This window comes from Cygnus olor, chromosome 2 (genome assembly GCF_009769625.2).
Source record: "Cygnus olor isolate bCygOlo1 chromosome 2, bCygOlo1.pri.v2, whole genome shotgun sequence".
In the NCBI taxonomy this organism is placed as follows: domain Eukaryota; kingdom Metazoa; phylum Chordata; class Aves; order Anseriformes; family Anatidae; genus Cygnus; species Cygnus olor.
In genome coordinates this window covers 95,598,014-95,625,490 of record NC_049170.1, presented here as the reverse complement: position 1 = coordinate 95,625,490, position 27,477 = coordinate 95,598,014, and the positions used below count along the sequence as shown (strand labels likewise).

Genomic DNA, 27,477 nt, shown 5'->3' with positions numbered 1-27,477 from the left:
TGCCGCTCTGGAGAGGCTTGCCAATAAAGAGTCTCAAGTGAATTATGATGTTCTCCCATTCAGCAATGAGGACGAAATCAATACCCCATTGTTCACTGTTAATAATAATCTTTATATAACAGCAATTCAAAAAAAAATGACAAGAATATTTATGAAAAAAAATCTGATTTATAGCACATTGAGAATATGCTTTGCCTGCAGCAGCCATCTGTCTATGCACTTCACAGCTCTGTTTTGTGTAGGAGACAGGCTGTCATATGAAACATTTCTTTCTGCTGTTTATTTTGGGGGTCTCAGTTTGAAGGAGATCAAGTATTTTGTACATTTTTTTTTTCCAGCACCAGAAGACATATTGGAAGGCTGACACATAAATCAAAGATCTGGGGAAAGTGTTAAGCTTGTATAAACGTTTAAGTGGAAGTGAAGATTGGGTCAGATGACTGTCAGTAGCTGGAAAAGCTTTCACACAAAGTACCCTACAGAAGGCTAATACTAGTGGTTGAATCTGAATGAACCAGTGTACTGAGCAGAACAGTTTGGGAAAACAAGTACATTTTTTACTCCAAAAACAATACAACTCTCTTAACTTCTAACAGTGCAGTTATGGCAAAAGGGTACTTCTTGTAACTCCATCCAAACAAGCATTGTTTGTATGTATGAAAATTTATGATGGAGATTAAGAATGCCTCTTGTTAATTGTATATAGCTGAATTCCTTTATTTAGCTTTTTATTTCTATTTATTTTGCTGTTAAGATTCTGTAGTTTTATGGGAGAACACTGTCTTCCCAGCTGTAGGCGCACATCTGTATGCTTCGTTGTTAGCTATATCTACATACATATGAAAAGCAAACCTCTGGGGAAAAAAAAAAAAATGGTTTCAGAGGTTGATAAAGACCTGATCACTGGATTTGGATGTTTAAGGGAGAAAAATAGGGGTGCACTTTCCAGCTGTTTTTCCAGTAACGTGGTCAACTTCAAACTTGTAGCAACAACAAAACAACAACAAAAAACAACACCAGAACAGTATGATGTCGGCTGCTGAAAAATGCTGATTGTAGCAGTGACCCTAACATATAATTTTTTTTTTTTTTCATGTAGAAGCACACTATGGAACAGTCAGCTGGGCAAAATCCATGCATCCTCTTTAGATACAGAGGTAAGGTACAGAAGAGGAAGTATCCTACTTAATCAAACACAGATATGTTCTCGACAGAGAAGAGAAAGACAAACATTTGTCCTTGAAGGAGGAGTAAATGCAAGCTCTCAATGGCAAAAGGTAAGATAAGAGATGTAGCAGGTTAAAAGTGAATGAATAAAGAGGAAGAGAGTAATCAGGAAAAGAGGCAACTGAAAGAATGAAAGAGAAAATGCAAAATATATAATTTTAATAATGTCTCTGAAAGAGACAGAGAGAAGAGGGAAACAAGCAATGAGTGGGAGGAGGCAAGAAGAGCATTTCAATACATATATAGATGAGTCCAAACCCACTAATTTAAGTAATACCTTTTCACTAATTTCAACAGGAGTTGACTCAGGGTAATAACTTGAATTTATTTTCCTATTAGATATACATTGTGTGCAGCAAATGGAATAAAATTTGCAGGATCTGGTTGTTTTAAGATAAACATGAATGTTGGGCTGACAAGTCCAGGGCAAAATAATCCAGCCCAAATAAGCAACAAAAGAGCTCAGAGCTTATTCTTGGTTCATGTCTGTTTCACATAGGTGCAGCTGGAAAGACTGTATGTGCTGATGTGGTGAATACACACCTCACCACTCCTCTGGTGGTTGTGGTTTTTTTTTTGGAATAGAAGTCCATTTAGGACAAGTTGTACTTGGGAGGGATGCAAGAAATAGAAGACATTTCTGGTACAACGAATGTCAAATATTTGCAACATCAAAGGAGCACATTTATGCTGAGATGCAAATGCATGCTAGAAGTGTTATAAAATGAAGAAGGGCTTGGAAACAAACTTCTCATCAGGCCTTAGATACATAAAATCCTTATTTTTTTTTCAGGTTAGCAACCTCTATATATACATATACATATACATATATATATTCTGCTCAAAGGCAGAAACAAATTCTAATCATCCTGAGGTCAGGCAAGAAAGTCTCTGATTCCACCTTCCTGCAAATCAGATAATCAACCAGAGGGCCAAATACCTTTTTCTTAGAAGTGAGGAGACTCATTCAGTTGGCTCACCAAAGGCCACAACTTCAGAGAACATAACTGGGGAGCTGATGTAGCTTACAGTGAGTGTGACAGAGTCAAACTTCATAACAGTCAGCAGGGTGCTTCTCCCCATGTTCCACTATCCATAAAATGGATCCCACCTCTCTGCTCCTTCCTCCTATCCTCTCTCTATCTGTGCAACAAGCCTGGGGAGAAGGTGTCTATGAGGAAAGCAGGGAAAAGAGATGGCAGTCTTCACAGAAGACATCTGATCTGGAGGTTGCCAGGGTGTATAATTAATTGCTGGACTGGTAACTCAAAGAAAGAGTGTGGGAAGAGCACAAGCAAGCTAGAATCAGCAATCTGTTTTGGCTTTGGGGGAGCTACAGAACATGGCCTAGCAACTGCTGGAAAAAGCTTTGACCAGACAGCTCCTGCACTGAATGCTGCTGTATTTTCTCTACATTAAAGGAAACAATTCAGCAGATATACCTGCAATCAGAGAAATTTTGAAGAAGTCATGTTGTCCAAACACCCATTATATTTTACAGCTAGGTAATATGTGGTAGCTACTTTAAGTTAGCAAGTCCTTACATATCAATCATCTTAGTACCCCAACCAGGACACCAACAGGTATTGCCATAATGATAAATCAAAAGGAAAAATATGTAATTTTTCATGCCAAAAGATAAATACGTGTCAAATACTTTTCAGAATTTTAAAAAGTCAAAATAAATAGAAATGTATTTTTGTGTTTTAAGTATTGCTGGATATTGGGAAGAAGTCCTGGTAATAGACATCTGCTACGTTAAAATTACGAGCAAGAAAATAAAAAAAGATGGATTTGTAGTTTGCCTAAACAAAACTCTCTGTTCACTTCTACTGCTCACAGCTCATTCTCTTAGCAAGTAACATCACTTGTTGCCATAGCCCTTATTCCATCAGAATTACCCCTGAGGCAAATACTGAAGCCTATAGATAGCCTGATAAATGGTGATCTCGGCACATTGAACAGTTTTATTTTGCAGAACTAACAAGGAAGGTGATCAATCGGAGCATCTGCAGCTGTTCAGCTGTAACAGCCAAAACTGAAAAATAGGTCACGTGAGGAGCTACCACTCTTCAGTAGCTTGAAGGCCTTGTAGACTTTGTCTTGCGTTAATCCACTCTCACTAGTGGAATGAAGTGAACTCTGTTCACTCAAATTTCATATAGGTCTATAATGAATCAACAGAAGACTGTTTTTGTTTGTTTGTTTTTTCATGGTCTATAATCTGTATTTGATGATCTATGTAATTTCCCGTGACTGTGGTTCTTAGTGTTTTCTGAGTTCCTGACATTTTTGATTATTAGAAATTAGTTAGAAAAAATGAATAAGTAATAGAAAATAATTCAGACTTCTTGAACAATTCCTTATGCTTTTCTTTGTAACACATTACAATTGTTGGTAAATAGCCTTTCATTGGTGTTCTCCTGTTAGTTACTGACTACAACATCCCACTCTTCATGTTATTGCTTTCCTTAGCTGTACTTCTTCCTTGGAACCCTAAAGCAGTACTCACTCACCTTGACTGTCTCACGTGAATATTTATTTTCTTTGCAGAAGAGCAATACAAGTAATTAAAACAAAACAAAACAAAACAAAACAAACACTTTCCCTGAGTCATCTTAAATTTCTTAACAGAATCTACTGTAAAAGGAATGCTGCAGGAAGCCATGCGTTTATAAAAGCCACAGTTCAGCTGCTGAGCACATGCTGGTGGCTGTGCAGAATAGCTTGCAGAGTCAGGGCTTGAATCAGCAGTATAATTGGGAAGAAAAAAAGACTGAAACCAAAACCCTACAGCATATGTTCTGAGGAGCTGCTTTATGAGACACGAACCACAAAATGCCTTTCTGTACTCTGGGTGTTAAGAAAAGGAATTTCTATCAGCAGTTGTCATACACAATTTTATCTTTTTTCACATACTGAATATTATGTACAATAAACTTCACAGTTTGCTCTGGCCACAATACTTTATTGTGTAAAAATGATACCAGTAATAAATCTAAGATAATAGAGAGAGATTACAGGTATTCAGAAACAATGTAAAATATTAATCCAGAGTGTTTTGCATTTAAATACATGCTTTTGTTATTTTCCCAAGTCTTCAGAGAAGTGAGCAATAGTTTTTATTTATTATCAATTTACCCTATTCAGTTCCTCATTCCCTTGAGAAACTTCTTGTAGGCTTCATTACTTGATTTCTTCTGCTCCTCTGCCTTTGGCTCCATAGCAACCAAGGTAAAATTGGTAGCAGAGAGGAAATCCCAAGCAGCCCTGAGTCAAAATCTTAGGAAAGTCACCTTTTTATTTAAAAAGGAGGATGGTAAATCAACTGTGTAATTTGATGAGATAACTAGTTCTGCATTAGGGCTTATGTGGAGTTAAAATTGCTAGTATACCTGTATATAACAGACACTCCTTAAATACCCCAGTGCTTGGAGACCCACTGAAACTAGTGGAGTATCAGGAGCTACAGCTTCAGGCCAGTAATAGGTGAAAGCACTTGAACAGCACTCATTTGAAGAACAAAAAAAAACAAAACTAAAGAAGCAAGGCTGGAAGGAATAGAATTGTCACCATTTAAACAGGTTAATATGGAAAATACATTTTAATCCAAAAATATCTCGAAGTAGTTAAGTTTGTTTAAACTTCTGTCTGGCATATGAAGCCACGGTGAAAAGCTTTGCTGTTGTCACAATAGTCACTGCCATAAGACAAAACAAGATAAATACTTTTAAGCATGCAATTGCAGGGAACAGTTTGAAATTTCTGTCCTTTTCATTTATCAGGCCATAAGCTAATTAGTTGGAATAAGTAAGAAAACTTCCCTCATGGCATATTAATTCACAATGCATATTCATGGGGGCTCCTAGTCATCCTCTAAAGCATCCCAGACCGTCTACTGAGAGGCAGCACGGTTTGCCCTCCAGAAAAGTGGGTATAACACCACTTACTGTGTTTTGAAGTCTAATTAGCTGTTTGCAAAGAGAATTGAGGCTGGCAGATGAAAAGTGCTTCAGAAATGCAAAATATTATTATTACTATTAATAATAATAAAGAACATGTACCAATTAATTAACATAGCAAAACAGAACTGACAGTTTCATAAGATTCATAAACTATATGAAATGCATGTTAAAGAGAAATTAGGAAAATACCTTCATTTCCTTCAACAAAACCACTTAAATATCATAATTCTTGGATTTTAATAGATTCTGTTAATACAACTGGCATTAAATGATATGCATAAGCTAGGTGACTTTTCTAAATATAGAAAATACTATGGCAAATGTTATCAAAACAAGTCCATATTAGGTTAAAAAATACTGAATGCTAATCAGGAGGTTTTCCATATTTGCAAGCAATGAATTGGCTGGTCTCTGGAAAAACATGACCTATTTTTAAACACTGATCTTCAAAATGCTCTACTTACAGTCTTATGTTCAAAGTATTAGGCTGCAAGGTTTGGAACAATCTAAATAATTGATGATCTCCTAATCAAAAGGGACATACATCAAAGAGAAAAAGTTACAGTTCTGTTCATTGAAAGACTTAAGCAAACACAGAAAAAAAGAAAAAGGGGAGTAGCGACCAAAAATGTGGGCAAAAGCAGAATTAAATCATTATTGAACATTTTTTACAGACCACTCCTATCGTAAATCCCACAAATTGTTTATGATGAATAATTCAGTTGACAATACCAACAAGAAAAAAATTCCAAAGCAAACTAGATTTTCACTCGATATTCTTAAGCCATACTTTCTATCCCTTTGTACACAGACCAATAATAGCCCCATATCCAAGTCTTCAAATGTCTAATATTTCCAGACAGAGAGCTGGACAAGAGACATGATTCTAATCCTTCAACTTATTTCACCTAGAATGAATGTGCCTTTGTGACAGGCAACTTGCTAGTTTTGAAATTCTTGACTTCCTTACATAAAAAACACCAATGAATTAATTTAAATCAGTTACACATATTCCAGTTAAACTGGTGAAAAAAAAATGCAGAATTAGAAAGAGTGCACTGGCAAGAGTTCTGATGTGAATTAAATGGCTATAAATCAGGTCAAAATCAACACGGAGATGTCATAAAATATGTCCACTTTAGAATATACCTTTACTTAACCTGTCACAACATCATATGTAAATCACATCTAAGGATACAGAGACATCTTAAATCTTTCAGTACCGATGGAAGTAAATTTTCATGGATTCTAAATTTAGAATGTAGGTGAAGAGGATTCCTGATATAGTCCAGGAAAATATTCACATCAGTTCACCTTGCAGTTTTCTGGATAGATCTTTTAAGGCAAGAGTCTTTTTTTTTTTTTTTTTTTTTTTTTTTTTTTAACTGATGCTTGCTAACTGTGCTAAAACAGCCTAAGTTCCAAAACACACTCCAGAAACTGTAATTTTAATGGCTTAACTTCATTAACATTTTAAAAAGAAAACATTCCATTACTACTTTCCAATTTATGTATAAAAGAATAAAAGAATTATCTTGGTATTTTTTATAGCTGTATTTTAGGTATGTCCAGAACAGTCATTTTCACTGGTAGCCATGTGTTTTTGCCTTGTTTTCTTTGCTGGCATCTGAGACTCTGATCCAAAAGAGGAACAGTCTTCTGCTCCTCTTATCTTTTTTCATTGTCATTTTTTCCTCCCCTCCCTTTTCTCATGTTTTTGCTTGAGTAACATCAACTGAGAACTTCTCATTTTTTTCATATCTATAATGTATATAGGCAGCCTTATCATTCAGGAAAGTTTTAAAGATCATGAGACAACCTAACATTAAATTATTTTAAAAGATTAATATCTAGTTTTTAATCAGTGTTATGGTTTAGCTCTACCCTTATAATATTTTTTTTTTGCTGTTGTTCTTTCTGGAGCTTTTCTGCAGAGCTTGAATAAGCCTGTGTTCTTAGTGAACTAAACATTGCTCAAAAATATGATGGAGAGTGTATGACATGGGATGCAGGACTTCAACCAAACAAGTTTGTTTTGTATGAACTAGGCACCTGGTGAGGTACATCCAGGCCAGAGAAAACGGAGGCTTACTAGCACAATTGCTACGCCCTAAGGCAACCTTAATTAGTAATATGACAAGTTGGAAAACAAATTTATTTTGAGGAAAAATAAGATGAAATTTTATTTTGTTCATTATAGGATACATATACATAATTTCTCCTACTATCTACAGGTAAAATTGCCTGCAAGTCTTCTGCAACTTTCACAAAAAAAAAAAATAATAAAAAAATTGTCTTCTAAGTAGATATTTTTACAGGATGAAAAAAAAAAAAACAAAACAGCACTTACACTTGTCACTTTCAGTGATACACACATATATGTTTTTTTCCTTTATTCCTCTAAGTCACCCTCAGGATCTGAATAACACCAAAATGGGCACTTCCTTTAGCTGCCACCCCTTTCAAAACTGGAAAATAAAGGAAGATAGCACAAAAATGACTAACGAGTTACCAAGCTATTTTAGAATACGGGCTGAGTGTCAGATCTAAGATCAGTTTTTATTCTCAGGCTTAAAAAAGTAAAGGTCCTAGAAATAGTTACAGACCAGACAGCCTAATAGATGGGTATTTTGCACCCAAAGACTGAAATTAAAAGCTCTGCCTGGAAAAGAACAAGAGTCTAAAGATCTACAGATTTTCCTTTTATTAAATTCTCAAACCTTCAAAATAATTTATTGAAGGAAAAGTCAAAGCTGGTCTACATTTAGAAAAGGCAAACAACTTTGAATCTTCTCAAGATAAATGATAATTGGATGTCTTAAATGACTTATTGGAGTTCTGCTGGCCTCCAAAGCCAAATACAGAGGGGCCTCCTTAAACTGTAAAAATTTCTTTCACTTCAGGGTGTCAGCATGACACTGAAGTTAACAGTGAGGACAGCTGGAAATGTAGAAATGCAAGATTTAAGCGGAGGATGTTCACTTACAACTCAGTCTCTTGGCTTGAAGCTCAGTCCATATCCCATTAGATCTCAGGGTAGGCAATATGTCTCTTTTCTTCACTACCTGCTCCAAAACATGGAAGATAATTGCTTTGTAACAAAAGCAATTAGCTTAAAAATGATGCCATTTTCTAAAAATTTGACAGTCATAAGAAGTTGCAGCAATATTTGGTGGTCAACACTGGATTCATTCAACAATGTACTTACTAGTTTGCTTCAAACACAATTGCTAAGGAGAAACTAAAAATGTTTTCCTTCAACCCCTTTTCATGATTCATGGATGAAGTTTCTGATGCAAATTAGAGTACTCTGCTCTGTTAAAGGGTGGCAGTTTCTTGCGGAAGGACTGTTTGTCACTATTAAACATTTCGGTCACACAGTTGGAAGTCATATAATTCTAAGTTTAGATGAACATGCCCCTCTTTCATCAAAGGTTAAACGAAACTTGGGGAACAGTTTGTTGCAAGCATTGACACAAGTCTGACATATTTTAAGCCATATATTTTTGTAATTTGCCTTGTCTAGCTTTTCCTATTAGTTTCAACAACATGCTGTGACAGTTTGATAGATTCAAAGCCCTTACAGTAACTCACAGAGCCTTCCTATATAAAATGAAAATAATTATTTTAATTAGTTGAAATATATTTGCACACATATATAAAGAGGTTTTGAGGTTTCCAGATGTGAATTAATCTGTGCTGGGCTACAGCAAAATAGCTGTGATCTGAAAGAGACTTTATTTTGCCATGCTTTTATTTCTCTGTATTTTGTACAGCCTTTTGCTTTCCTAGTCAGCAGCAAGCCACCTGCTCTTTCATTTCCTCAAAGTAGGTCAGCAGTCAGCCATCAATCTTTCAACTTCATTACAGCTAAATCCTAAAGCCTGAGGCAAATGAACCATTTTAAAGGAGATGCAGTGATAGCTGTAGTATTCTTTCTCTTGTGTTAGCCATTTATGGCTGAAAAACATCACAAAATCCAGATGAAGGTAGCCAGGCTTTAACTGGAAAATAGTAGGAATGCAAACGGTTTTCACAAGTTCTTCATACTAATCTAGTGCTCAGTTCATAAACATAGAAACATGGTCTAGTCTCCACATCAGATAGTCTTCTTCATATACGTATTAAATTCTGAATTTCAAATGTGCAGGGTCCCATTATTACCCCACACAAGAAAACAATTCTAGATCCTCAAATAATCTAGTGTCTTCCAGCTTCCAATTACTCAGGATCAATTCTTAACTATTTTTGCATGTGTCAGCTCAGACAAACAGTTTGAATACTTCTTCCCCTTTCCTGGTTTTTATTATCCCATGACATGTAGAGATAGTAATCATATTACCTCCTAGCATTCATTCCACAAATTTAAGTAAAATGTACATTTTTTTAGACATCTTTAATAGGAGAGGTTTTCCATTTTTCTGATTAATCCAATATTGCTTGCATGTACCCATTCTTTTATGAGTTCTTTTCTGATCTGAGGTGACCAGATTTAAATAGAATATCATTTCTCAAAATTTCTGAACAAAGTTTGTGGAAATTAGATTTTTTGTTGTTGTTTAATAATTCTAGATATTTATCCTGAACCTTGAAAGTCTTCTGAAACAATGGTTCTGTTTCTGTAAATCAATGAAGTGCATTGAATATAAACACTGGACAGTTTTCAGAAATATAGGTATCTGACAACTTTAACCAGTACAGGCAATAAATCACCTCGCTGATTTATTCTTGAACAGCAAAAGACTAGGCAGGGTGAGGTAAGCAAGAAAGAGCTAGAAAAAACAAACAAACAAACAAACAAACAAAATGCAATGGAAGGAAGCCCATATAAAGAGTACATATGCAAATGCCTGGTCTAACAGGAATCTCCTGAAGTTGAGCAAAGGGAAATGCGAAGTCCTGCCCTTGGCAAAGAAGAAAACAGGCACCCAGAGGTGTACAGGCTGGGGGGTGTTTGGCTGGAAAGCAGCTTTTCAGGAAAGGCCCTGAGGGTCTTGACATAAACCAAGTGGAATATGAGCCAGCAATGTACCCTTGCATGAGGAAGAATGTTGCCAGCAGATTGAAGGAGGCTCTTCTTCTCTACTCAGCCCTAGTAAGACTGTGTTTGGAGTACTATGTCCAGGTCTGGCCTTCCTAGTACAAGAGATACGTGGAAAACTGTATTGCATCCAGCAAGGGGACAATAGGATGCTAAGGGCATTGGAGCATCTGACACATGAGAAGTTGAGAGCAGGGATTTTGCCTTAAGATAAGAAGGCTTGGGAGAATGTTATTCATGTGAATAAATACATAATGGGAGGAAATAAAGAAGATGAGATGAGACTTTTATGTGTTATATCCATTGAAAGAACAAAAGGCACAAACTGAAATACAGAAAATGTCATTTAAACATCAGAAAAAAAGTGCTTTTTTTTTTTTTTTTTTTCATTATGAGAGTGATCGAGCACTGGGACATGTTACTGGGAGAGATTGTGGAGAATTCATCTTTGAAAATATTCAAAACACAACTGGACCTGGTCCTGAACAACCTATTCTAAGTAATTCTGCTTTGAGCAGGGGTCTTGAATTAGAAAATCTTCAAATCTTCCAGCCTCAATACAACTATAATTTTATATTTCAATTCTTGACTCTGAGTTGTCTAAACTAAAATGAGTAAACAGTGGAGGCTTCTTCCTCTTTAAGACATATTAGATGAATGTGGTTTCCCACTGAAGCACAACTACCAACTACTATAAAAATACAATATCATGGTATACTAGGAAAACAATGCAAGTCACGTGTTGCTGAGAATTACTTTCTAAACATTCTTCCATCAGTGTTCAGAAGTGCTATCTGTAGTTTGTCAAAACACATCACTCTATTCTATGAAAACATTATAATGAATAGAAATAAAGCTAAAAGCAAAGAGAATCAAAAAATGACAGGCGCATTCTCCCTCCACATAGCTGATTAGTGTAATAACTGTTGTACTTGCTGACAAAGGTCTTTCTAGCCCAGTACCTGTCTCAGACAGGTGAGTGACTTATGGAAGTAGCTTGTCAATTTTCATCATTTTAACAACTTAAATAACTACTATGATCATTTCTGACATGATTCTATCATTTTGGATTAATTAATTTTTTATGAATTTAAACAAACAAGAAAACACACTGGTAAAATTGGAAAAATACCCAAACTATCATACTTCTACCCAAACTATCACACTTCTTCAAACGATCACACCCCCAGCGATCATTTCCATCTTGCTCCAGTCTAATTCCTTTGTAATGCCATTTCCTATAATGCTGTTTGATGATCTGCCATCAAATATACATTTCTATCCTGAATGTGTCTCCACAGTGCTTTAACTGGCTGTTCTTTCTTCTATATTAGTATATGCAAATTAAGAATATGAAAAATAATACTTTGCTTTAAAACTTTGCTCACAGCATTATTGTAAGATTAGACCCCAATGAAAACATTAAAGATATGTGCCTTCAGCCTATATAACAAGAGCTGAAGAAATAGAAAATTCCATAGTAAATTGCTTTCTATAATTAGCTCTATAAATTTTTGATGTAGGTGTTCTGTTCCACTTTTATTTTCTGTTCCCCCAAATGAGAAGGGAATAATCAAAGTTGTTAGACAAAAATTCTTTTCTACCGAGAAGTAACCATCACACAGAAATATATAATGGGGGGATATCCAGGAATATAATCACAATCATAACCACAGTTTGTTTCAATTACATTTGGGTCCTATACGATTCCATAAGAGATTCTTGAAATCCACATGAGCTAGGAGCTCACATGTTCAAGATTGCCAGAAAGCAAGGGAGACTCCTCACTCTGTAGCTGTTGGAAAAATACATGTATTTCAAATTTTAGAAAAAGTCAAAAAGAAAAATAAGAACAATTCTTTAATTGGACATTTAGCCATCTCTGCTATCCCTGACCAGGGATATCAATGGCCAAGATTTTAAACATATGTGTATATATGTATATATAAAAACACCCACACATGCATACATATAGATATTATACATATAAATCTATATGCAACATATTGAAACTAAATGTTTAGAGAATTTTTTTTTTTTTTTTTTTTTTTTCCACAAATATGTGCCTTCTGGCATATCTAATTCCGTAGCAAACATCAGAAGAGATTCTCCCAAACTGCTAAGTATTACACAATATTTTATTTGTTAATAAGGAATTATGCCAAAGGCTGGCATAACGGTTTTAAAATGTAAGAAGGGGTATTCCGTAGTATGAAGATGAGCCTTATAAACCCTAATCTGATATAATAATGAAGGAACTCCCAACTGCTTTAGAAAGATTCTCCAGTCTCTAAAATTCCAACTTGGGTTACAGTTACTTCATGAGGAAGCATAAAAATATCTCAGAATGAATGGAAGCTCTTGAATAAAAAGGCAATACTAAAGACACCAGCACACCAAGAAACTTAAAACCAAAATGTTATTTGGGATAACCAGAGATCCCTTATAATATCCTCATAATACAGAAGTTAATACAAAATATGTATATATTTGAGACGTAATGATATGAGAACAAGTTAGGATGGCTAATACAGGTTTTCAGAAGCAAGTAGCTGAAAGAGAACACTGAGTTACTTTAATACGCCTGAAAATCAAACAGCTGGGCTCACAACATTGCTGGAGTTAAGAAATGAAGATGACAGAAGAATGAAGACTCAGCATTTTCTGGTGAGGAGAATATTAACAAAATTCCAAAAATCAGGTGTGTTCTTTTTAGGTAACAGAAATTAAACAATCCACAGAGATTCAGAAGATTTGGAATAAAGTGATATATTAAGTACTATGTATGCTAAGGGGTAGTACTGCTTCTTAATTGATTCTGTCCACAGGCACATCAACACCAGCACGGTGGAACCTAAATCAGGGCCACCTGCACAAAAGCATTACTGGAAGGTGGAGGAGCATTTAAAAAACTCATGCACTTTTCAGGGCACAGATGCAGTTCTGGAGGCATAAGAACAAAGGCAGTTTTCAAAATAGACTTTAGGGTGACTCATGCCATTGTAAAGCAAAAAGTCCCCAGTTGTAAAGCTTTTTTTCTTTACCATGATTGTGGTCAAGCACTGGAACAGGCTTCCTAGAAAGGTGATTGATGGCCCATACCTGTCAGTGTTCAACAGGCTTTTGGATAATGCCCATAGTAATGTGCTTTAACTTTTGGTTAGTGCTGAAGTGGTCAGGCACTTGGATTTGATGATGTTTGAAGGTCCCTTGCAACTGAACTATTCTAATATGTGTCATTGTAGCATTGCTAATGCTTATTGATCCCAATAACAATATGGTAACAGCTATTGTGTGTTCTCTTTTCTCCAGGGAGAGAATTTATATCAGGATGTTTTGAAATACTAAGCCATATCTGTAAACACATTTTGTCAGATAATTATGCTGGAGAAGACTAATAGAGAAACAAACCTTGCTTTTGAAAGAGTGAGTAGATTTGTAATAATCTGCAGCTTTTGTAGAAGAGCTCATACTAGTGTTTGGCAGATCCCGCGAAAAAAAACTTTTAGTTACTTACATACATAAAGTGTATCTGATTTTTTTAGAGTATGCTATTCAGAGAAGAAACAAATGTCCCTTCTGAAACTGTAAACAATTTTTACATACACAAGATATAGGCAGCCAAAGGCCTTGACTTAATACTGTATGAGAAATCCATGCAGAGAAGGCCTAAGGCACTTGCAGTAAATATTCTGTGCTGCTACAGTTTTATTTATTTTTTATAGTTTTCAAAATATCTGTATTTTCATAGACATTCTATTGGTGTTTTGCATATTATAAGGTATAAATAACTAATACTGCATTGCTTTGCCAGGGTGAGACTAGGTCTTCAAGGTTTGGATACCAATACGGCATAATATTACTGTACACGGGTGCTGCTCTGAAAGAGTGCCCAGCAAAGTCAGTTATCCTGGAGAACTAAACGCAGAAGTGAAATGACCTATAAAGCATAGACAGAGGTGGCTTAGTTCTTGGAAGTTTTTCTTCAGGGCCTCTCCCAACCAGCACAAAGTCTCTTTTCCATAGGCTAAGTTTCCAGCACTCTGTGCCATCTGCTTATTGCCTGTGCATGTGCCATGCCATCTAGCTAGCTCACCAAGTGTCTCCCTGAGTATGCTAGAAATAGAAGTGCTCCACGTGGCACTTCGCCTCCACAGTAAAACTACATCACTACTTATCAGGTTCGAGAAGCACTGAGGTGGTTTTAGTGCAAAGCCAGGGCATCTCTTTTAGATGAAAGAGCATTACTTCAAGCGCTGCATAAAGATCTGTGACTAGATGGCTTACCTCTCCCTACTGACGGCACCACTTACCCACCACTGACATAAATGTGTTTCAGTATAATGTGTTGTTCAGGATATTCTGAGTGAAAGACACTGACTATAATCAGATATGCTGGAGGCTGGCCTTGTCCGTAAGCTTGCTCAGTGAATAAAGGTATGGTTTTAAAGGAGTACCAGAATACCCACAGTGTGTCTTTCAGTGTCAGCCTATTAAACACTTGAAGGAACACAGGAATATTCATCCCACAAAGAAGCATTAATTACATTAGACAACTTATCTTAAATAGCTATTTTAGAATAGACCTTTATGTCTTCAGAGAAGTCTGGTAGAAGGATTTTATCGGTCTCTATTGCATCTTCAGCATATTCTTGGAATAATTCACTATGCTTCGTTTAATCTGTCAGCAAATGTTTCCTGACATAAGCACTAAAATCTGTGCTTCTCTATACAGTGGTGCATGTTTACAGAAAAAAAAAAAAAAAAAGGAAAGAAAAAAAGGAGGGGAGAGGAGAGGAGAGGAGAGGAGAGGAGAGGAGAGGAGAGGAGAGGAGAGGAGAGGAGAGGAGAGGAGAGGAGAGGAGAGGAGAGGAGAGGAGAGAACAAAAACAAAGAGATGTTATAGGGCTAGGAAGGGCTGAACATTGAATGTACAGGATGGAATGCCAAAAGGAAGATTAATCAGTTCCTTGATTCTGTTTTCTGGGAGTTTTTCTTAATCAGGCTTTGGAGTTGGAGGGAGGAAGAGTTTTCCTGTCCGTTTTGCTTCTGATATTAAGAACAACTCAAATAACTGACAAAAGAGCAAAACATGTTCCTGTCTGGATTATAATGTCTCTAAATCTTGACACTTAATATGCAGTTCAAATAAAATTATGTCCAGAGATTCCTGAGAGATTTATCTCTGAAGGAACAAGGAAAGCATGTGAGGAGACAAGCTTCTAAGCCCTTGCAAGTGTGGCATTGCTGAATGAATGCTGAAATATCCTAAAGCTGGGATGCTGTTATTTGGTAGTCTAGAGATGACTACCAAAAAGCATCAGTGTGGTCCTTTAGTAAATCTGTAGTAGTTTGCACCTTTCTTAAGGGAGCATAAGAGCAATATTATGTTTGGCTCTGGGTTCAGACTTCAGAGGAATAAATCTGAATGAATGTATCCTATGTATTCAATGTTTAAGTGAAGAAATGCCACCAGGTCTACCATATACTACCATATACTCAGTGAATGAACAAAACTATCACAGTGCCTTCTGCATGAACCAGTCAGGTATCACTGATACATGATATGTTTCATGCTCTTCAAGCTGAATAGGTTAGGAATCATTTACTGACAGTCTAACACTATATATAGCAATTTCAGTAGTGCTGCAACCAAAAGCAGTAAATGACTGCTTTTAATCCATATTTACTTAATGACTGTACTAGGGTTAAATAGTTGCCATCTGATTTCCTTTCCTCAGATAGTCTTTTCTCTTAGGATTGAACATTATACCTTGAAATCCCAAGAGAGGAACAATAGTTTGGACTGCCAAATACAGTGGAAAGGGTGGGTCCTATTGGGTACCTTTGGTAGTTGAATTCTCATAACAAGAGGAGCTAGAGCAAAGTGTTCCTGAAGCAGAAGAGATGTACCAGAAGTGTGACTGCATAACAACAACACAAGTAACAATAATTATACACAAATGTACCCAGTGTCATGCTTCCACATTCCAGAGTAACATTTTCATTCTAAGAACCATAATTTTATACTAAAATCAGATTACTCAACAGCACAAGCAGGAAAATATGCAGACAAATCTTGAGGTTAATTGAGTGTAAAGATTTATGAAGAAAGTAGCTAAGGTGAGTGGGAAATATGATGACAAATATAATTCAATTTCAGTAACTGGAAAGCCATTTTCACTTAAAAACAATGGAGCAACTTATGCATTTTCTAGGGGTCTTAATTAATGTATGGAAATGATCCAGGAATCATTTTGACAGTAAAACCCCAACTTCTGTTTAATAATGTATGATAGTGAAAAAGAATATACAAAACATAAGGAACAGGATGAATAATAGAGAAAACTATTATTACACAGATCTTCTGAAATATGCAATATTAGTCATTTTAGCCAAAAAGGATGCTTTAGACTTTCTATGTCATAGGAAAAAAAGCTTAATAAAAGTAGAACTGTCTACCAAAGAAAGAAGAGAAAAATAAGGACGTGTAGTAAACACACATGAAATAATGAAGGGTACTGCAAAAATAGATGAGGATGATACAATTTTTTTTTTCCCTAGAAGAAAAATAAGGCATATTCAGTGGACTTAAAAGCAACATTTTCAAAACTGAAAAAGGAAGTTTTTCACACAGTACATAATTAGCAATTACAATGAATTGCAAAAAGTAAGCAAGAGTTAAAAAAAATGGAAATTTATAGGATTAGCAAAAGTATTCAAATAGTGAGTGTGTACAGCATTGTTGTGAGATATATACAACCGCACATTTGAAGCCCCTACTTATTAGGAACGATGGGAAAAAATTTAGGCGGGACAGATAAACTCTCATTTGTGCACTGCACATTTCTAGCAACCACCTTTGAAAGTATTTGTGCCAGCCACTGCTGCAAACAAACCACTGAACCAGCTGGATTACAAATCTGGTCCATGATAGTGGATCCTATGTCCCTAACGTTGGAAAGTAGCATTTATTGGGAAGTGAATAATGGAGCCAGAACTACAACTGGAATTGCTTACTGTAGAGGAATAAACACCAGCAAGCCTCATTTTATTAAGTAGCTGAAGCAGCAGCCATTCATCCTGTCATTTTGGAACTGACCCTGCCCTATTTCTTTATTTTTGCCAATTTGATATCTGTTTCCATGGAAACAGAAGTAGAACTAGCCACCAGCTGAGTCAATCTCAGCTGCTGGCTCCCAGTCCTCACGTTTTGTTCCGTTTCCTTGGAAACTGATGTCAAATCAGAAAGACAAGTAAAACAGCTTTTGCTTTTTAATATTTACTCTTTCTTTGGACCTGCTCTAGATCCTCTGGGCCAGCGGAAGGTTTACAGCTGAATTCCATGGCCATTCATTTTTGTCCTCTCTGGCATGGCTGCCAGCCACCAGTGGGCCCCAGCAGATGCAAGTTAGAGTTCTCAGTTTCAGCTACTGCTGGCGGGCCGCCTGCTGTGAGCTACAATGGTAGGGTTTGAAAGCAGGCTACAGATTTAGGAGACATTTGGCTCCCACTGTCTGTAATATTTCAAATTGGAAGGGAAGAAATTAAATTTATTTAAAAAATAGTAGGGGAAACAGATGGGCATAATGATATTTAGAGAACAAATTGACTAACGAGCTCTGACCTGCATTAGGCTGAACACCCCCAGAAACTACTTCAGCCAATTATATACTTCATTTCATAATGTACATTTGACAAAGTTCTCTCTAATCCAGCTGTTAGCTGACTGAATAGCCCAATAGCACAATGTAAACAACACCCCTAAACACATCTGTTTATGAATATGTACATATGTGGAAAGAGAAAAGACCATGATCTGATTGTCTCAAATCAGTGAAGAATCTGCATAATTCTACTTGACTACATAAATTAGAACCAGATATCTTTACCAATACTCCCACGTTTTCCTCTTGTGTATACAGACACACACATGCTCTCCTCTGTATATACTTTCAGGGCAGAGTATTTTCCAGTTCTTTCAGTAGCAGTGCTCATGACTGAAGACAATTATTAAAAGGAAAAAAAGAGATCATAAAGAAATGCAAAAATAATTAAAAATAATCTTAAAGGATATGAAAAAAATAGAAAAGCATTCAGGTTACTAATCTAGGACTTAAGTACAACTTTGTATGAAAATGGTATTTGATATACATCTGTGTAGTTGAATCCCAATTTTCACATATATTTTTTTTTGTTTGTTTAGAAGCACACAAGCAAATTAATTCCACAGGACAAAAGACTGTCCTAAAGAAAGTTTTTATATTTGGTGGTCTCTGCTCTTAGTTAAATGGTCTATTAGCATACATCGTCATGCTCTCCTTAAACATGCTTTTACCCTTTCTTTCCTTTCACACCTAGTGTAGGAACTCCTTTTTGAGTTTCCTTTACATCACATCTTAGTTACGTCCACACAACTCTCACTGAGAAGCAGCCTAGCATTACTACCTTGAATAACTTCTAGAATCGTATGTTTAGTTGAATTCCCCTACAGTTCAAATAATATTTTTGGAATTTTCATTTCTTCAGGTACTATACTTGGAGAAATCTCACAGAAAAGACTACAACACTCAGGCACATTTATTCCTCCAGTCTAGTTGCACTTGTATCCATCTATCAAGAAAATACCCAACAACATCTTTGTGCACCTGCAGAACTGTCAGTCAGCTAACATTGTGATTTTGTTCTGGATTAGTTATTTGAAAGAAAACTGCAGGCAATATTAGTTGTTTTAAGTCAAGCTTATTCTGTCTGAGTCAGAAATGTAGAATGAACTGAATTTACCTAATCTGAATGTGTGTTTCCTCTATCTGAACTTTAAATCAAAATCTAAAATGTCATCTTCCACTATATCAGTAAGACTTTGCATAGCAAATGAGATGATAATCTCTAGGTTTGCTGCAGAAGTTATAATCAGAAAAGGCTATTTTGCCTTATGAGCTTAACTCTCAGAAGCACAGGTTTGGGCAGTGATAACTTCTCTAATGAAGCATCAGCCATGCTACTTCATGTCAAAAGCACATATGGCACTTGCTGCAACTGATGGGTAAGTCCTGACAAACCAATGCTAACTGGTTTAAGGGCATGAAAAGGTTCTTCAAAAAGACATACTAGGTGTGGTGGATTGACACCAGCTAGCAACCAAGCACCCACGCATCCACTCCCAATCCTAGTGGGACGGGAGAGAAAACAGGAAGAGCAAAAGCAAGAAAACACATGAATAAAAATAAAGGCAGTTTAGTAAATGGAGAAAAGAAGGAAAACAAACAAACAAGAAAAATAGTGATACAAAGGCAATCTCCCATCTCCTCCCACAAGAAGACCAATGCATAGCTAGTCTCTGAGCAATGACTCTTTGGAATACAACCCCTGCACCCCTTCTTCCTCTACCCCAGCTTCCATTGCTGAGCATGAGTTACTGCTGAGCATGAGTTGCTTGGCATACTGTTGAGCATATGGTGAGGAACATCTCTTTGGCCAATTTGAGTCAGCTGTGCAGGCTGTCCCTTCCCAATCTCTTGCCCAGCCCCCAGCCTACTCACTGTGTGTGCAGAGTGGTAAAAAGAAAACTTTGAGGCTGTAAAAGCACTGCCCAGTATTACCCTGAATATTGGTGTGTTATCACCACTATTAGCCACAAGTCCAAAACACAGCACTTCTATGAAGAATGTTAACTTCATCCCAGACAGACCCAGCACACAAGATCACACAGAAAATATTTTCTCTGCTGTGTTCTATGACTCTTTCCAAATACTCCCTAGCATGTCCTAGCACTATATGTTTTGATTGCTACTCTGCATATTTTCATGGAATTTTATAACACCAGTGCCTTGCTCCCACATAGCACTGAAGAACTCAGAATGTAACATTTTTTATCCAAACTCAGGACTATTTTACTTCATATGCATCACCTAAAGGCTCACTACATATATTTTTTCCTACTATTTTAATATTCAAAACCAAAGTTTTGCAATGCCCCTCCAGAATTCTTCACAATCAGCCCACATTTTTACTAGCTGGAATACTTTACTATTACCACTAACATTTTGTCAGCTCATCATTCTCTTTCTCTTCCACTGGAGAACACAAGTCCCAGCCCAGATCCCTGAAGAACTCTACTAGCTATGTCACTTCTTTCTCAAATACAACTTTTAGTAATTCCTTAGCTCTGTTTCCTTGTTGGAATGGATAAAGTTTTATATCCATTTGAGGGTTTCTATTTTTCCATGGCTAGTTAATGGCTCTCCATGAAAGCCTTTGATGAAAGAAATTGTCAAGTCCTTTTTGGAGACCTAGCAGGCTGTCATTTTCTGTTCGCATGCTTGCTGGCTTCTTCAAAAGACTTCACTGAGGTTTTGAATCATATGTCCCTCCACAAGTGCCATGTCAACTCTTCTTCAGTGTAGCATATTTATCTCTAATTCCACTCTTGATTACAATTTTTATCAATTGGCCTGCTACAGGCATTAGCTTAAAACTTTGAGGTTTCTACTCTACCTTGAAAACATGACAAGACATTTGCAACTTTTCTTTCAGATATCAAAGCAGTTCTGAGCTAATAATTATGTATGGCTGCCAGTAGTTTCACTACTACTTCCCTGAATTGCTTTAAAAAGCTTGGGAGAATATAATCTGGTTCTAGTGATTTATTTGTGAATAGTTTGTCTATTCCTACCAGAAACTCCAGTCCCTCTTCAGTGAGTTCATCACAAGGGTTCTAGCATAGGAGTCTCCACAAGCTCTTCAACAAATACTTTTGCTGAAAAAAGCAGCAAAACAGTCATTTAATCATTCTATATGGCCTGTTTTCTGCAAGTAATGCTATTATATTCTGATCAAATATTATCCCTAAAGATTCTCTGGCAAGCTTACTGCTCCCAATATGTAGAGAAAGATTTATTATTCATTTTTGTGCCTTTTGCAGGTTGGTTTTAGCCTGCTTTATTGTGTTCTACATTTAACCTACCAGAATTTATGATCCTTTCTATTTTCCTCATTTGGATACAACTTTGTTTTTTTGAAGGATGTCTTCCTGCTGTTTAGTCATGCTGAGTTTCTTCTTTTTCAAGTCTTACTTGATGTGTGGCATGCATTTACTCTGTATCTCCAGTATGATATTCTTAATAATGTCTAGGCCACCTGCAAAGATTTAACTCTCTAGGGTGTCCTCTTTAGTGTCTCTTTAAGAGGCTTCATCAGTTTTATGTTGTTCCCCTTTCTGAAGTTGAGTACCACTCTGCTGATTTTTTTTTGGCTGTTGTTGCTTCTTCAAAGCTATTGAAGCTAAGCAGGCTTTATTTGTAGCTACAGAATAGCCCTTCAAATATCAACACTTCGCAACAGATTCTGTATGCTATTCAGAATGAAATCGAGGGTTAATTCTCTCTTCATGGGTACTCCAATTTGTTGAAGTGTGAAGCAGTCACTGCTCCTAAATAAGTTAGTCTGAGTAGCACATTCTGATGTGACACTTGTCCAGTTTACATATGCATTTTTTTGCTCTTGCAATATTTTTGATTCCCTCGGTATATCAATCAAAGCTGATCTTATGACTTAGTGGTTAGCAGCATGTGGTTGATAACGTAGTTAAATATTTGAAAGGTATAGGAATTCCACCTCACTCGCTAATTGATTAACCTGATCTGATTTTACTCCAAGTTTTATTTAACAGACAACACTACTCTGCCACTGCCATGGCCTACTCAATCTTTCCTGCTTATTGATATTTTTATTATAGTAATGTCCTTATATAAAGTTAGACATTCTCAGTTGGGCATTCTTAGTTTCCACATTTTACCTCTATATCAGTGCTAGAAGCCCATACTGAATGTGTCTCATTGATCTGGTTTTCTCGTCTGTATCTTCTAAAAGGGCACTTTTTTTTTTCTCTGTTGCTTGTTTATTACCATGACAGGACAATTCAGTGTGAAACCTTAAATACTTGAAACATTCCAGAAGATATCAGAATGAATTTTTAAATATTTTAAAATATTTTTATATTTTAAATATAAAAATATATATAAAAATATAAAAACATAAATATTGTTATATTTGTAAATATTGACAACGTTATCATATGGTTGCATAAGAAGAAATATCTCATGATAAGTATACAACTAGTACTAAGCTATCAAGGAATGCAAATATTGCTATAAACAGATAAACAGACTTTAAAATTTTGCAAGAAATGTTGCCATCTTTTCTTGAGTCTAACACTATCACCTTTTTACCCATAGGAACTATAAAATCTCATCTATCTCCCCTAGTACACAAGTTTGTGTTTGTGAAATGTTATTACTGGTTACCTTCTAAGGCCACAGTCATTCAGTTTGTGCCAGTGTTACAGATATTTGTGCTGGGAGAAGACAGGCCAGTTGCAAAAGCTCAAGCTAAACTGTAGAATTACTATAGCATTATGTTATGAGAGAGAAGTGTGTGTGATTGCATGTCTACACAAAGATTTACTGAACTGTATTAAGCATATAATTGGATTATGACACGGCTGTTGCACAGGGAGAAGTGATTCTACTTTGTAAAAGATTTTGTGATTTCAGACTTGTGGTTTCATTCCACAGCAGGTGTATCCATGAGCAACTGAAATGAGAGTGAACTGGTTTCCTATGTATTTTTAACTTTTGACTATATTCTCCAAGTCTAATTAACTATGAAGAGCCCCTGCAGCAAGGTATTTATGATGTTTGTCTTTGGAAAGAGGAGTAAACTCTCACTGAAACCCTCCTCTTAGTGGAGATGCTACCAGAACCTCTCCTCCATTCAGTTGACTGTTTTCATGAAATCTGTAGCAATGCTAAGGCCTTAAGAGCTGTACCAGCTCTATCAAATTTATCTGAAATTGGTTGCTTCAAAATTTATTAGGCAATAGGAATAAACAGGTACACACAGAGTACCCTTGCATACAGACATTGCTTTCTTAAGAAACCAGGAAAAATCCAAGATGCTTTGAAGAAGGAAGTAGACCCCTGCCAGTGGGGCAAAACTTCCACAGCCAGCCACATACATAGAAGAACTGGAATTCCTGGTGGCTTTCAAGCCCAAGAACGTGGCAGGTGAGACAAGGAAGAAAGCCTTCTAGTTCATACTCCTGGAGTAAGTTGGTCTGACAGAAACAGTCAAAATCAGATCTTAACTTTGGAAGCAATTCCAAATTCCAAATTCTGCCTAGGAAGAAACTAATGAGAAAAATGGCTATTGATCTCTTCAGTGGTCTGTAACATCAGCAAAAGAAAAAGTATTACAGAGGATGCAACAAGAAGTCTTACGAGGAGTGGCTGAGGGAGCTGGGGTTGTTTAGCCTGGAGAAGAGGAGGTTCAAGGGCAACCTTATCACTCTCTATAGGTACCTTAAAGGAGGCTGTAGCGAGGTGGGGATTGGTCTATTCTCCCATGTGCCTGGTGAGAGGACGAGGGGGAATGGGCTAAAGTTGCGCCAGGGGAGGTTTAGGTTGGATATTAGGAAAAACGTCTTTACCGAAAGGGTTGTTAAGCATTGGAATGGGCTGCCCAGGGAAGTGGTTGAGTCACCATCCCTGGAGGTCTTTAAAAGACATTTAGATTTAGAGCTTGGTGATATGGTTTAGTGGAGGACTTAGTGTTAGGTCAGAGGTTGGACTAGGTGATCTTGGAGGTCTCTTTCAACCTAGATGATTCTGTGTGTGTGATTCTGTGTGAAGAAAAACAGATGAATAGAAGTAGCGTTATAATTTTTCTCAATGCTGTTTGAAAATGAGAAGCATTTTGTGTTAGAAAATGCTTTTGCAATATGTGAGAATCAAGCCTACAGTACTCTATACAAAGAGTATGTAGGAGGAACCTTACAGTTCTTCTGTAGGAGATCGGAGTACAGCTACAGAACTTTTAAACCTGTCTCTGCCTTTATCCATAGCCTGTTTGTTTTTATACAATAATTTTGTTGTCTATATATCAGATACTGAATAACTGTCCTACTAATGGTTGGAGGGACTGGATGCTTAGGACTCGGTCATTGTAACTGTTAACTTGGTCTCTTTTGTAGATGTGCATTTCACAAGGAAAACTGATGTTCAGGGTCAGGATTGCAGAGACCAATCTTGAAAGATGACAGACCAAACATCCCAGTTGTTTTCTTGCCTCTGTCAGGGGCATAGAGCCTTCATTCCAACAGAAGTCCTTTCACTTTCCTTTGTATTTTTAGATATAGACTGCCTATCCTCAGCTTTAAGACCAGGATAGATTGACTTTACAAATTAACCATTTTGTGAGTAATTCCAAACAACAAATGATACAGTTTTTAGGTTCCTCATTTTGGTTATTTTGACTGACATGGTTATGAAGACACAATTAATAGAAGACCACCTGAAAGTCAAATTTTCACAGGCCAAATTCAGAACTTTCACATAGGGAGCCGATGAGTATTCATAGTTAAAACCTCTCTCAAAGTACATGGATGCACAGAAATGGGTGATAACTAAAATAAGTGATAGCATTCAGATCTTTGGAGCCTACGTTTTGTTTAGTGTCTATCACTTGGATCTACTTTAACTGAGAAAAAGTGCTCAATTAAAATTATTTGTTAGAAGCATGTGGGACAAGAAATATATGTGACATATTTTCATTCCAGAAGTAAAACAGGAATACTACTAGAATAGTGTGTACTCTGTGATAGGTATTTTCCAAACACAAAACCCAATACCTGCTGAGGTAAGCTCAACTAAAGAATTCACCACTGCAGAATCTATTAAAAAAAAAAAAAGTGAATACAATTTTTTTTTTTTTTTTTTTACACTAAGGAGTTTCTGGGATCTGAAAAGGCTAGCTTCAGGAAAGCAAATTGCAGTTCACCTAATTGCTTCTATAAGATAAAAAAAATACATACAATATTATAATTTGCTTCGTAATATTTTTATTTTCTTACCTCCCCAAGTCCATTACCTTAAGAAAACGTTCTGACTAATTTACGTAGCAAACAACTCTAACACTAAGTTTTGGTCAATTCCATGCTGAGTATTCAAAATATTGTATGTTTTTATGTATGCATTCAGTGAATGCGAGTTTTTAAAATTTTGAATGGGCTTACACAGTTCCCAGGGAGTTCCAGTTCTAATAAAAAGTTCAGGCAACTAGTGTGCAGTCCTGTGGTCTAGACAGCACCAAACGTGGAGAAAACACACCATGTTTTTAGCACTATACAATTCACATTCAGATGTAAACTGTAATCTTTGAAACTGCAATTAACATTATTTTTCAAATGTATTTATGGTTTGATAACTTCACAGTTGCTGCAGCTGTCTACGAAAATTTCAATCTAGTGATTCTGCTAAGGTCAGATATCAAGTCCATCAGTTTTGTCTTCTCTCTGTTCAGAGGAAAAAAGAGTTCTAACCCACCAACGCACTGAAATGAGCATTATTTCAGTTGGATTTTGTGATTACTCGTAATATTATGTTTAGTTTTATATGGGCAGTGAAACAGTTAACAACACTGACAATTGAAATTTCATCAATTGCAATGCAGTTGGAGGTAATGAAGTAAACAGGGTTATTGGCAGAGCTTGAAACAAGCTCTGCAAATGTAGGGCAGAAGTGTCTGCACAAGACAAATTTCAGTTACGTTTTCCATTTTTATTGACAATCAGAATGACTGGGGAGTCTTCAAAAACAAGTTCAAACTCTAGGAAATGATTGTGAAAGCTGTTTTCAGACTATAAAATGGTTTCTTGAAAGGCTTCCCTTGCAGTTTAGGAGACATCATTTCAAAAGTTATATTCCAATAAAAAGTAAAATCTCCTAATAAAATTCCAGAACTACAATGCAAAGTAGGAACAAAGGAAAACCAATGGAACAAAGTATCATACTTCCAAACGTTAACATCACAAGAGAAAAAAATATATATTTTTTTCTCACTGCTGTCATGTATTGGAGAATAGAATATCACTCCTAGATTATCCTCATATAATCTACTTTTCAGATGTCGCCAGTTTCCATGTTGGAGGTTATAAACTCTCAAACTCTGTCAATCTGCATAGAGATAGAATGCATTTTTATTTCTTTTTTTTTCTGGTTCTGTATTGTTACTGCCATGTTTCTTGCTGACAAAGCCTCCATGTCCAGAAATTCAATTATTTTCTATTCTATTCTATTCTATTCTATTCTATTCTATTCTGTTCTGTTCTGTTCTGTTCTGTTCCGTTCCGTTCCGTTCTGTTCCATTCTGTTCCATTCTGTTCCATCCTAAACCTTTACTAGAAACTTACCAGAATGCTGGAAAATGTGTACAGGTGGCATTAAGCTATTTACTCCTTCCTAACAAAATCTCTAGCATGACCTTTCTGGGAATGACATTAAAATAGGAACAATCAGTATGTGTGTTTGCACATGCTATTACTGAAAATAAATATAGCAGTAGGAAACATAAATCCTGAGCACCTCCACAAAGAATGCCATCTAAGCAGTGACCTCTCCTTCACTTATCTTGTATGAGCTCTTACTGAAATCTGCTAATGGGTTCTGATAATCTATTATTTATTGCAACAGACTCTAATAGAGAGTCTTAGCAGAGAAGTCTCCTGTGCTTACAACACTTTCATATAAAATCTCTCAGAAGTGCAAAGAAATGTGGCACCTTCAACTACAGATAGGATTTCTTTTGGTTTGCATTTGTTCCATTTCTATGTACTTTTAAAAATTGAACCTTTCTTCCCCTCAAAGATGCAACTTGACCTGCTTTCATATAAACTAATGTATATAGCCAGGTCCTATAGAAAGCTGTAGATACGCAACCGTGAGTATTAGTTGGGCATGAGGACATACCTCCATGTTATACTTTTCCACTGTCCTTCTCAAAGGATCCACAACCTGCCAGCAAATCAGGATGCAAAGATCAATCAGTAGCATCCCTCCAACTATCACCAGTAGCTTCTGGTCTTTAATGATCTGGAGAGACAAAAAAAAAAAAAAAAAAAAGGAGAAAAAAAAAAGGAAATTCCCATGAGCCATAGATAGATCCCTGTACAGCTTTACTCCTATATAGGGAGAAAAACACAAGTTGCTAATAAAAAAGTATTTTAACAATGAATGGAGAAAAGTTTCAGAAATATCAAAAGATGAAAGCAAGAAGACAATTATTTTAGTTTGTTTCATGGCTGTTAGAAATATCAAAAGTACATTCAGACTTCTAAAGAGAAACTAAAAGTTTTCTTAAATATTAATATTGAAGTCCAGGGTTAATATTAACTCTTAGAAAAAAAAA

At 36.3% G+C, this 27,477-nt stretch overlaps 1 protein-coding gene across 2 annotated transcripts in view; it reads right to left on the bottom strand.

Moving 5' to 3' along the window:
- Positions 1 to 27,477, bottom strand: part of GABBR2 (gamma-aminobutyric acid type B receptor subunit 2) — a 477,214-nt gene that overhangs the window by 108,435 nt on the left and 341,302 nt on the right. For both annotated transcript variants that reach the window (XM_040549353.1, XM_040549354.1), the window contains exon 13: positions 27,039 to 27,161. In XM_040549353.1, the coding sequence (XP_040405287.1) occupies positions 27,039 to 27,161 (123 nt within the window). The remainder of the gene's footprint in view (positions 1 to 27,038; positions 27,162 to 27,477) is intronic.